General features: G+C 23.5%; 2 protein-coding genes across 2 annotated transcripts; one reads left to right on the forward strand and one right to left on the reverse strand.

Moving 5' to 3' along the window:
- Positions 1-3,686: 3,686 nt before the first annotated feature.
- Positions 3,687-5,470, forward strand: OCT59_003963 (uncharacterized protein; the record flags this gene model as incomplete). The annotated part of the gene is made up of 2 exons (XM_025334038.2): positions 3,687-4,246; positions 4,333-5,470. 2 exons carry the CDS (start codon positions 3,687-3,689, stop codon positions 5,468-5,470), a joined length of 1,698 nt encoding a protein of 565 aa, XP_025184302.1.
- A 1,027-nt stretch (positions 5,471-6,497) lies between these two features.
- Positions 6,498-7,779, reverse strand: OCT59_003964 (uncharacterized protein). Its single transcript, XM_025314793.2, has one exon. It carries the CDS (start codon positions 7,674-7,676, stop codon positions 7,002-7,004), a length of 675 nt encoding a protein of 224 aa, XP_025184301.1. The 5' UTR covers positions 7,677-7,779; the 3' UTR covers positions 6,498-7,001.
- Between the last annotated feature and the right edge of the window lie 5,889 nt (positions 7,780-13,668).

The raw sequence follows: 13,668 nt of genomic DNA on the forward strand, positions 1-13,668 counted from the left end.
TTATTATTTATTTAAATTACTGAATTAATTATCTTTTAAAATTATATTTAACTTTATTATAAATATAAGAGTATTGATAAATTTGACATATAAATATATCATTTTCACAAACTAATTAAACATAGTTTTTGAAAATATTTTATATTTACTGCTGAAGTTATATTAACAAATAGCTGACTGATTTATAAGTATAATAAATGATATTAAATTTAATTAAATTAGTTGTATATTATTATTGTAATATAATAGTATTTATTATTAATGAAATTCAAATATTATACTGCAAAAAAAAGTTGCTATAAAGTTATAATTTATAATTAAAATAATCCATTATCAGATGAATTTCAGATATATCATATGATCATTTTTTTAGCAATAAGCCTTAATATTTGGAATGATGATCACAATAATTAAAGCTTAATAAAAGGGTGAATTACATCCACTAATTTTATAAATAAAAAAAAAAGTATAATAATTAGTAAGGTTCATATAGACTATTATTAATAAATATGACTAGAAACTTATAATATGTATAATTTGAAATGTGAATCAAAACCACCATCATATAGCAAAAATGTCAGAAAAAGGTTATAAGCATGCATACATAAAGAAATAAAGTTAGCAAATATATACACAAGGGAATAAAGTTAGCAAATATAAACAAGAGAAATAAAGTTAGCAAAAAATTCTGTTCCCCAGGCTAAAAATTAAAGTTTATGCTAAGGTTGGTCATATGACTATTTAGTTGGAATAAACTTCACGTGAAAATTTTTTCTATAATAAAGATAATCTTAAAATTAGTTATAGAAGATCGATTAACAAAATAAGACATTCAAGAAGCCAAAATTCCCTTGGAAGATTGACAATTCCGCTTACAAAAGGCTCAAATCCCGTTAATCTTTTTTAAATGAATAGATTTTAAGAATAAATGTGAAAATTGATTTTTAGTGACAAAAGAGAAATATCTGTATACAATAATTACGCTGAAATCGCCATTTTTGCTGGTTTTGGCACAATAATCAAAAAGAACAATAAAATAAATTTAATCCTAAATAAAATTTTTTTTTTAAAAAAAAAAATTGATACGACGATAATTTTAAAAAAGATTGATTAAATTCTAGATTATCGAACTGGCTTGAACTTTAGGCGTCAGTGTTTTGGTATATCATATTTACTATTTTAGATTTTTTTTATATTTAACGCAATTTTTTAACTATGTGAAAATTAAAAATTTTCATTTGAAACAATTGAAACAGGAGCTATAATATATTAAGTGAAATAAATTACGCGTGCTTCTAGCCCATTTACCTCAAATTTTAAGTTTAGTGTAACTTTCGACGCAATGATCGCATTTCGCACTGTAAATCAAACGAGAAATTTGAAACACCAAATTTTGATTAGCGAACAATGGACAACAATTATTCTAACACAATAATGACAAATAAAAAAAAAAGAGAGAATGCATTGTTTAGATTTCCCAAAAAGAAAGATTTTATTTATAAACAAACAAATAAAGAAGTTTTCATGTTTTTTTATATATTGTTTGTAAATACAGTAATAGAATTATAATATTAATTTATTTAATATTTTAATATATTTTTTTTTAATTTTGAAACCTGCTTTATATAATCTTAATTATTCATCATATTTACTTTTACTATTCTTTTCCTCCAAACTAATAATATTTAACTAATAATATTATCAGTTATGCAAATACAAAGTAGTAATGTGTATTACCATCCTAGAGATGCATAAAGTACTCGGGTGATTTAAAAATTGCATGGGTACTTTGTGAAAGGTATATGTAAGTTTGACCAGAGTCAGGATTTATCGGTCCTATGTATGTAATACGTATAACACCCGAATCTTATAACACACTTTAAGGGGAATAATTTATGCAGTGTAGATAATGATAATAAAATATGGAAACAAAAAGGAAGGTTGTGAAACTTATTATAATGGCTAATTTTTTTTTTTTTTTTAGTTTTTTTTAAATACATTATTTGCATAAACAATGTTTAGCAGGACATCTCCGAAGTATTCAGTACACATCCATTGAATTCTTGGCTTGTTACAATTCATTGAGAATTATTAAGATGGACTATTGTCTTTTTATTAATATTTCACAAACATTCTTACAAGAAATTATCTTCTGTTGATCTAACTTGCAGTATCAGAAACGACGCGCGTTCGATGTTCTCTGTCAAATTTAGACTATAAATTATCACGTGAAATAGAACTTTATCTTTATATCATCTCAAATATTTCGTATTTAGCGCATATATTCAGTGGCACAAAAATAGAGTTTAATTGCAATTTTAATTAAAAAGAAAATTTAACTAATACCAACAAGTGATAGATTTGCAAATTGCAATACGTAATAATATAAATATTTATCAAGTTTTTCCGAAAAAGTTTGAATAAAATTTCTAGTAAATGAAAAAGCGAACAAAAATTTTTATTTCAATAATTTAAATTAAATGCTATAAAAATCTTCAGAACATCAATTAATCATTAATATGAAATAATAAATTTTATTCAACTCGATAATAACAGATAATAATAATAATGACTAGCAAAGATGTTTAATAAATGGGAACACAGATACTAACTTGTTTATTTACTTATTTACAGAGCATTTACGTTACACCTGTATTACCTCGTATTATAACACGAAGGAAAAAATTACGGAAACTTGTTAATCTTTTACCAAATTTATAAATTGGAGTTTTTAATGGATTATGGATTACTTCGAATTTTGGATTTGTGATAATAATAATTATGCGGGGTTAAGTTTTTTATGACTAAAAATAAAATAGTTTGCCCTTAATAAATCTTATAAATCACGATTTTTTTATCAGAATTTTTTTTTTTAAAAAAAATTTTTTTTGGTTTTTTTTTTTGTTTATCGAATCCCTTTGTTTCATAAGAGGCATATTGTTTTTGTTGAGGATCACATTACTTGTACTTACATATGTTGTACAATAAATAAATACTAATTTATACTAAAATATTAAAAAACGCCAATTCTCACAAAACTTAAAAAACAAGTTCTTAAAGAAAAAAAAAATTCCCCATTTTCCTCTTAAGTACTTTAAGTTCATAGAATCTTCCCTTTTTATATACAAATAGCATCATATTAATATTTTTCGAAGGGTTCTGCTACTTATTTATTGAGAAAATAAGATTTGAAAGTTAATATATAAATCGACTCATTGAGAATCAACAATTTGAGCATTACATTAATTGTTATGCTCTTTTGTTTTGTTTCGAAATTGAAACCAAAAAAAATTTTATTGGATTAATAGTTTGATCTCCGTTAGTCCATCAGTTGTTTGTCAAACTTCATTATTCTACGATATCACTGTCCCTTCTGCTTTCAACTTTCAAAACAATAAGATAATCTTATCTAGTTCAGGTTATAAACGTCCTGTCAGCTGTCATGTACCTTATAATTACGAGAAAATAAGTTGTGACTAAAACAAATTACATACTGCGGTTTATACATTTGTATATAAACGTCGTTGATAATTTGTAGGTAAAATTTTTATATTCTCATTCATTTAGTCTTTTTTTCCCTTTCCCCTTTTTTTCCGTTAGCTTTAGCTGAATATTTATTAAAGAAGATTAAAAATCCTTATTATTTTTTTTATCTTCTTTTAGAATTTATTTCCTCATTTATAAACATGAATGAGTCGATAAACCCAGTATCAAATTTCATAATACCGACTTCCCATTTTTCGTTTACATTACCATCCCATTCTTCTTCTTTTTCTTCTTCCTCATCTTCATCCTTACCGAATCTCTCTTTCCAAAAGTTAACTTTCAATTCAATTTCAACTTTATCATTCCAAAATTCACGATTAAACCCACAAAATGATCCACAAAATTCGCGTTGTCTTTTTACAATTATCCCTACAGAAACATTTATTAATATTTGTCAATTCCTAACTCCATGGGATTTAGTTTCAATTTCACTCGTTTGTCGTAAATTTCGTGATTATTTAACATGCCCAACTTCATCTACTACCATGGATGTTTGGCGTATTTCTAGAACAAATACAATATTTTTTCCTCAATTATCTCCACCCGAAGGTTTAAATGAAAGAGATTATTGTAAAATTGTGATGTTAGAAAAAGGGTGTCAATTTTGTGCAGAAAAAAGTAATGATGTTAGAATATATTGGATCTTTCGTGTTAGATCTTGTTGGGATTGTTTAATGGAAAGAGTTGAATATATACCACAGTAAGTATAAATCTACGCGTATCATATAAAAATTACGTAACTTTATGTGTAACTGATTAATTTTTTTTTTTTATAATTGTTTATAGAGGTCAATCGATTCCCGATTTTACCGCAGGTTTACTATTCGAAACTTTTCGAATGCATGGTATGTTCGGACCAGAATATAAAGTCTTTTGGAAATCGGACTATAAATTATCAGAAATCGAATTCTCTAAAGTGAAAGAATCTGAACGTGAGAAATGGATTGAAGAGAAAAATTTAAAATGTAAATCACTTATGGAGGATGCCTTTAAACGTAGAAAAATTGATCAAGAATCAAAAGAGATTCATAATCAAGCAAAATTAAATAAAGTTAAATCTTTTTGTCATTTAATGATGCTTGAAACGTCACATGATTCTCAATTGAATTCTTCTCCTTCGTCAGAATTAAAATCTCGTAAACCTATTTATAGTCCTTATATACTTAGTTTATGTCCCACATTTAATGAAACTATTACCCTTCCTAATCATTTATTTGCACAAGTTACATTTAAATCTTGGAGGGATAAGATGTTACAAGATTACAAACAAATAGAAATGAAATATTCAATTCCTATAAGGTCTAATCAAATTTATCAAAAATTGTTACGTACTAAATGGTTTTTTAGTCCTTTACAACATTGGATAGTTCATTGCAAGACTTATATATCACCACCATATATTAATAATGACCCAAGAATCGCATGGCCTGAGGAATTTTTAGACAGAAATATTATACGAAAAATATTTAACGAAGCAATAGAATGCGATAAGAAGGCGGACGATGCAAAATTTGCATTACGTCATGTCGAAAGTATAATTTTTCAGAAAGTTACTAATTTAAAATCCGCGATTGCATTTGGATTGGGGGGAAGTGATGATGAAAATTTTAATAAATGCGTTAATTGTAATAATAGTAATAATAATAATAACACGGGACTCGAAATTTTCCGTTGTAAAATATGTATAGAAAACACTTCCAATTATTTATTATACTCTTATCGTGGAGTTAAAAAACATTTACAAAAACATTCATCGTTAATTGTAGAAGATAATATTGAATTAGACTATAAAATAATGTGTAATTATTTTAAAGATTATTCAAATTGCTGGTTTAAAACTGGCAATTATCCTTATAAATTACCAGATGAAATCATGCAAATTTTAAAATCTCATAGAATGCCTTGGTGGAAAAATTCGAATTAATTTATTTTTTTATTTTTTATTATTTTTATTCTTTTTTTTTTTTTTTTAAAAAAAAAAGGAAATTAAATTATTTTATTTAATATGATCATTAGAAATCGATTTCATTTTTTTTTAATAATTATTGTACAGTACATCATTAGTAACATTAGTAATTGTAAAATATATATATAACCTTAGAGGGGGTTTAGTAACAAAATATGATTTTTTTAATAAGGAATTTTAATAATTTTTTAAGTATAAAAAAAAAAAAAAAAAAATATGACGAAAATTTAATTCATCTATTCATACCATCATACCGAGAAAAAAAAAGAAAGAAAAATAAATCTTAAGTTTGAAGTTTGAGGATTATTAATAATTTATTTACCAAAATCTCTCAATTAGATATTTTCATTGTTTTTAACTGCGAGATTTAGACTTCTACACAAGTCGCGATTAGTTTTTTTCAGCCGCAGCCAAAAAACGTGACTTTTTTCGACCAAAGATGTATTCTAAGCTTAGAGGGTCGCGACTAAAAAAAAACATGGCTTTTTTCGACCAAGATGTATTCTTCATAAAAATGCACCATTGGCGGAAAATCGGAATATTTGACAAAAAAAAAGCAAAATTTGATTTTAATATGTTAGGGTGCAGGAAATCCTTAATCTTTTCTCGCAACGATCACACACCTGTCTACTAACTACTTTTTTTCCAACATTATTATTTTATTAAAGGTCATACAGTCCTATCAATTAATTAATACCTTCACCCCATTAGTGACCCAGTGACCCACCAGTCTGTAGTGATTATAATAATTTCAATAATTTCGCTCAACCTCCGTACGATTTTTCGCAATTCTCATGGGAATAAATTTTATTTTATCATGACTATCTCGGTTTTCTATTAATTATACGATAATGTGGCCGTTTATAGTCAAAGCCTCCCATGTAAAAAAAGTCGATCCGTTTTTTATATTCCATCTTTTTTCCATAAAAGGCTCATATTTCCGAAATTAATAACCTTATATCACGGAATTTATCGAATTATTTACAGTTTCCGTGAATGCATCCGTGAATGCATCCGTGAAAGACTCGTGGCAGTCGAAATTTTATTAATTTAAATAAGTAGATAAGATATAGTCCGGCCCATAAAGAGTTAAAGTAAAGACTTACTATGTAGTTGCCCATTTCCACTATATTCTCTCAAGGAGTTTTTACAGAAATAAAGGACAAAATTTTTATAGGTCTCACCTATTAAACAATTCACAGCCCTGCCATTATATATTTCATGAAATAACATTAATAAAATTTATGTTAAAATCTTTTTTTATTAAGTTTTTTATTAAAAATCTTAACAAGAATTTGAGTAATTCTAACGTATTTAATAACGCGTGATATAGCACGTGTTATCGTAATAAAATTAAAATATACTATAATTTCGTAATGTTTTTTTTTTAATATGCAATATGAATGTATGTTTAATTAAATGATAAATGAAATAAAAAAATGCCTTAACTATTCTACTAAAAATACTATACAAATGTGATTGATTGGTTTTATTCATTCTCTTTTTTAATTCTCCTTAAAACAGCTTCTTGTATTCTACCTAAATCAGTCAAGATGTTTTCAATTAATTTTCTTTGATCCATAGATTTAACTTCCTTATAATAAAATAATATTTTAGGTTGTAAATAAAATGATTCTGAAACTCTATCTACAGGATGTCCTTCACCTTTTTCCCAATATCCTAAATCCATTAAACATATCTTTATAAGTATATAAAGTGTTGGCCAATAATAAGATTGATTTGATACATTAGAATTATTATTATTTGAAGTTATTTGAAATGATTTACTATATGTAGTTCGAGGCGTAGTTGGTGTAGTTGGTGTAGTTGGTGTTAAGGGAGACATAGGATACCTTGGAGTTGTAGGAGTACGACTTGGTGTACGGCTAGTTGTACGACTTGGTATTCTAGGTACTTTGGTACTTAAATTTTGAGTATTTATTGGAATAATAGATTTTGTTGTTGTTCTTGCAGAAAAAGAAGCTCTTCTTTTCGGTAATGATGATATAACCGAAAGTTGTTTATTTATTGAATTTATCAATTCATTTAAACAATTTCGTATTTCACTTGTTGAACGATCACAAACTAAATTTGATGAAAGTTTTATCGCTTTTTGTAATGGAGGAAAATTTGAAAATGGAACAATATTTTCTTGTGAAGACATTTTTGTTAGAAGTGAAAAAAAAATATATATTTATGCGCAGTAAACTTATAAAAAAAATATATTTCGTTTTTTTTTTTAAAAAAAATTTTTTTTTTTTTTGATCGTATAACAAAAAGAAATATACTGTATATATATACTATTTTTTTATGCCATGTGGTATTTAAACGATATACATATAAATAATAAAAAACCGCGGGCTTTTGTTATCTCATCATTAATCACTATTACGATTGTCATAATTATTACAAAATGATCAAAATATATTTATTACTAAAACAATACGATTATTCTAGTGGATTATCCTTAAAAAATTAAATCCGTCATTTTAATATAAATAAATTGACAATTAGTTTAAATTGGTATAACCGAAATAACTGCGGTTCCTTATTACACAATTTGTTTACCAAAATAAAATATAAAAATAAAATAAATGTTATTGATGACCTATCAGCTGGATTGCAATTTCTGTAGTACATATTATGACATAAAATTTTATTAGCAAATATAAGGCAAGCTAACGGGAGCGTGCGTTAATCAATGATATTTTAGAAAGATAAAAGAAAATCTTTAACATATATAGAAAAATAATGCCTTGTCAAAATGTAAAATGATAATTTTGACGTTATACTAAATATAGATTAGGTCATTCATATTATAAAGAAGTACTAAACTGGTAGCGATCACAATAAAAGATGCTTCTCGAAATCTCGAAATCGGATATAGCATTCGGAATTCGGGTTTCGGAATTTAATACCGAGACTTTGAAAGAAACCAATCAAGATGTCATGCATTATGACATTTTGATTATTTATAAGCCGCATAACAATTTGTCCTTAAATTTTGGTAAAAAAAAATTTTTTTTTTGGTTAATTTAGTTAATTTAGCCAAAGGAAAATATTTTCAATATCATATGAAATCCTCCTTACTTTTTTAAGATCCATTTTATATAATTGAAGAAATTTGGTTAAATATATATTAATCAAGGAAAAACTTTGTTTTTGACTTAAAATTTTACCCCTATTTTAGATCCTTAAAAAGGACAAGAAATTTTTTAAAAAAGGTAAGAATTTCTTATTTTAAGAATAAAAAAAGGTAAGGAGGAGTATTGGCTGGGTTATTGGTTAGAGTTACGAGAAAAATGGTTTTTACATATATTTTTTTTGCATTCTTACCTTTTTTTTAAGAATGCAAGTTAAAATTAGGCAAAACAAGGTTAAATAAAAAAAATTTTATTATTTTTAAACTAACCTTAATTTATCTTAGGATTTTTTTTAAGAAAAAATTATTGAATGCAATACCAAAATTTTTTAAGAATTAATTATTATTTATTATAATAAATTTATTATTATAATAATATTTATATATAATAATTGTTTATTACTTTTATCAAAAAATCTTATTAATTCCATTAATTCTATTAGCTTTCTATTACTTATTTTCTTTAAATCAGTTTAAATAAGATCTCAGATATTTAATATATAACTCATAACTAATTTATACTAAAATTAATACTTTTTATATTCTTAATTTTTTACAATTATTTTAGAATCTAATGATCAGATTTAAATAAACTTTTTTATTTTATAAAATTTATTAATAATTATAATTTAAACAAAATTTTAGTTAAATTAGATTATTGGATAATAAAATAATTATAAAAAACTGATTTTTAAATTTTTAAATTTAGTAAAATTTGCTTTTTTTTATTAGTAAAATTAAATTATAATTTATTTTAAATATACTTAAAGTTTTATTTGAACTATAATTTGGATGTTTTTAAATTAAATAAATCAATTAACTTCAAAGTATTAAGTCAATTTTATCAGTATAATTAATTCAATTGATTTAAATTTAATAATACTATTTTATTATAATTATATCTTAAATTTTATCCCTTAAACTGTAGGGACTAAAATTAATTTTAAAAAATTTTTGAATTTTTAAAATATCTTAAGATTTAGTGATCATAAAAAGATGAAATTATATTTGTTAGATTCCTCTTATTAAGGCGCAATTAATGGTAATAAAATTATAACTCTAAAATTGATAAATAAAAAGTTATATTAATTTATAAATTTTTAGATTTTGTAAGTTATCCTATTTGTAGAAGGACAAATTTATTTCTATCAGATTCTTCTTTTAAGACACATCAAATGGTGGTAATTTTATATTTCTAGGGTTAATAGATAAAAAGATATTTCAATTTAAAAAATTTAACTACTATTTGTTATAATTTATCAATCATTTACTTTTAAAAAATCATTAATCAAATTGAATTTTTTTTCAATTTTTACTTAGAAAATACTATAGAATTTATTACAAAAATATTGGTTTATGTAATAAAATATTTTAAGATATTTAAAAATGTCTTTAATTAAAAAATAAATTGCAAGCAAATTCAGTTTAAAAAATAATAATATATATATACAGTATATTACTCTGATTTAAAATATATATATATATTTTTTTTTATATTTTATACTTTTAATTTTCTTAAAATTTTTAATAATAGTTATTAAAAATATTTTTTTTTTATTTAAAATAAAAAACTGATTAAATAAAATTATTATAAGATTTATATAAAAAAAGATAATATTTTAAAAAACTATAAAAAATTAAATGCTATAAAATATAATAGATTATAACTAATTTTCATCTAGAGTAATTTAACAATTTTCACTTAAGATAATTTAATAACAATTTTTCATTTAAGGTGATTTAATAATTTTTCATTTAGGATAATTTTAACCTAATAATTTTATATAATTTATTTAGTAATATCATCTCATTTAAATTTTATTGGCTAATTAATTAATATACCAATTATTTTTTATATTTATTTATTTTTTTTAAACATATTTTTTTTCTTTAGATCCTTTACTTTTTTGCATAAGCACTCAAAATACATTTTTTTTTTTTTTATTTTGCTTCTTACATTTTGTTTTCTACTAACTTTATTTTATTTTTTTAGGTTCTTTGATTTTTTCGGGTTTGCAATTAAGGTATATATGTTCAGCACTATATGCCTATTTTTTCTTATTTTTTATTTCATTTTTATTTTTTATTTTATTTTTATTTTTTATTTCATTTTTATAGTATTTTATTTCTTATATTTTATATTTTACTTTTTTTAGATCTTTTGGTTTTTCATTGCAAATACTAAGATATGTTTTTTATTTTTATTTATTTATTACATGTAATTTCCATTTTCTACTAACTTTATTTTTTCTTTTATTTTATAAATTTGATTTTTACTTAATTTTCCATTTATCTTATTTTTGTTTTTTCTTCATTTTTTGTTTTCCTTTCATCTTTTTATTTCTTTTTTACTTTTTTTATTTTTCTCTTTTTTTATTTTTTCTATTATTTTTATTTTCTTTTTATCTTTTTCATTTTTTTATTCCTATTTCGCCTCTTTTTTATTTTTTCTTTATTTTTTTTCATTTTTTTATTCCTATTTTGCCTCTTTTATTTCTTTAAATTACTCTTTATTTCTTTTATTTTTATTTTATTTTTACTTCAACTTTTTTATTCCTTTATACTACCTTTCATTATTTTCATTTTTTTTCTATTTCTATTTCATCTTTTTTGTTTCTTTATAATACTACTTTACTAAAAATGGCTAATTTTTTGAAATATTTTATAAACCTAGATATAATGGCTTTCAAAACAATTGTGCAATTATTTTAATTATTTTGTAAAATTTTTAAAAATATATTAAGATATATTTAAGGTATTTTTGAAATCAAAATATTGAAATAATATCAAAGTTAATTATATTATAATAATAAAGTCACAGGTCAAAAGCTGACAAATCGGCTTCCAATCGGGTACCAATAGCCTTTCCTATTGGATGCTGATCATGAGCCGATTGAGGAATATTGAACTTATAGTATTTATGCTGATTGTGAAAAATCAATGGTGATAATCGGCACACAATCATGTATTGATCAGTATCAACAATTGGATTAAACCAGATTATAATAAGACCGTATTATTTAAAGTATACAGTCGCCACTGGATATAACGAACCTGCCGTTCCAAGCGTTTTGGTTCAGTATATGGTGAATTCAATATATGATATTCATATTATATACCGAACTGTTCGGTATATGGATTTTATCCAATTAAATTATAGCAGCATATACTGTAATATTTAAAGTTCGGATGATTACATGACTTACTATAACAGATAACAGGACCCCGCTTACTTCTAATAGAGGTCTCTGAAAATATAAGGTAAAATTTATATTAAAAAAAAATTTTAGGTCTCTTAATAGATAAAGGTAAAATTATATATATGACAAATAAAGGTCTCCGGATATGTAAGGTAAAGTTAAAATAGGTTTCCGGTTTTATAAGGTAAAATCAAATATAAGTTTACAAATGTTTCGGTAAATAATAAGGTAAAATTGTATATAAAATTTAATATTTACTTTATATATACTAATTTGAAATATTGTACAACAATTATTACAATATTTGGTAATATACGTTTTATAATTTTTTCTCAAAATAAAAAATTTATTCTCTTCTTTATACTTGTAAAAACCATTTTATATTTTTAATTTTATTTGCATTAGCACTATCTTTTTGAAAATTATTACAAAAATTAGCTTTTAAAATATAAAAATTCGTACAGCAATTAGCAACTTCAGAATTTAATTTCAGTACTTTGGTTAAATCAAATCATATTTTACTATCTAAGAAAGTTGTTTAGTAAGGTCGAACTACTTATATTTGAATTTTTATAGCAGTTGGAGTAATATTTATTGCATACGAGCATTTTTTTATTTTAATATTAACTTAAAATTTACGTTTTTTGTTTATTAAATTCGGAGCGTAATTTGGGCATTTTAGTCAAATGAAATCACCTTTTTAAGCTTAAGTAATATTGTTCGGCGAGATCGAAACTACCTGAATATTAATTTTCATAAGAATCAGTTTAATATTTACGGAATACGAGCAATTTTCGCACTTTTAATTTTTTTTTATTTTCCCGATCAGTGATTATAGGGCGTAATTTGGGCACTTTGGTCAAATGAAATCACTTTTTCATGCTTAAGTAAAGTTGTTCGGCAAGGTCGAAAATATTTAAATAAATATTTTCATAGCAGTTGGATTAATACTTATGGGGTACGAGCATTTTTTCATAATAATACCAATTACGAATTTATTTTTTTTAAAAAAAAATTAATTAGATTTTTTTAAAGAAAGTAAGTGAATAATAGTTTCGAAGTAAAGTTAAAGATGTGTGTCTTTAAGATTTTTTTTATAGTATTTTTGTAATTCAAAGTACTTTTTTTACTAATAAAAGTTATTTATCTTTAAAGAATAAGAATTAAACGTAAAAATAAAAAATTTTTAAAATTTATTGTAATGATTATAAAATATTTTGTTTATTTAATATTTAAAAAAATTTAGGTCTCTGAAAATCTAAGGTAAAATTTAATATAATTTTAAAAGGTCACTATATATATATGGTAAAATTATGAGATAAGAAAGGTTGGTAAAATTACTAGTAAATCTGAAATTTTGCCCGGAGACCTTTATTAGAAGTAAGCGGGGTCCTCAGATAACACTATGTTTTATTTAAAATTTATGTGTTCATCGATTTTTTAAGTATTTACCAGCTATTCAAATGAAAATTTTATCTGATACTAGCAGAAATAATTTTTCCGGTAGTCCATTCTTTTATATTACTAATTAAAGTCACGTGATAGTTTGGTATACTAAATATGTAACTGATATACTTGGGCTGGCTAAAATAAGTTCAGATGCGGTATATAGTAATTTATTATGTGATTTCGTTATATCCAGTGCAATTAATTATAAAAAAATCGGTTCTGTGAAACTTGGTTCAATACAACAAGTTTTCGGTACAAACAGGTTCGTTATAACCAGTGGCGACTGTATTAAACAATTGAGTGTAGCCGATTATTGTGAATGTAAACTATGTATTACAATCGGAAAGGAACTGATTTATTAATAA

The sequence above is a fragment of the Rhizophagus irregularis genome, chromosome 12, assembly GCF_026210795.1.
Source record: "Rhizophagus irregularis chromosome 12, complete sequence".
Classification (NCBI taxonomy): Eukaryota; Fungi; Glomeromycota; class Glomeromycetes; order Glomerales; family Glomeraceae; genus Rhizophagus; species Rhizophagus irregularis.

Bases quoted from the DNA above. Each gene is read 5' to 3' on its own strand.
- OCT59_003964 (XM_025314793.2), bottom strand. From the start codon at position 7,676: ATGTCTTCACAAGAAAATATTGTTCCATTTTCAAATTTTCCTCCATTA.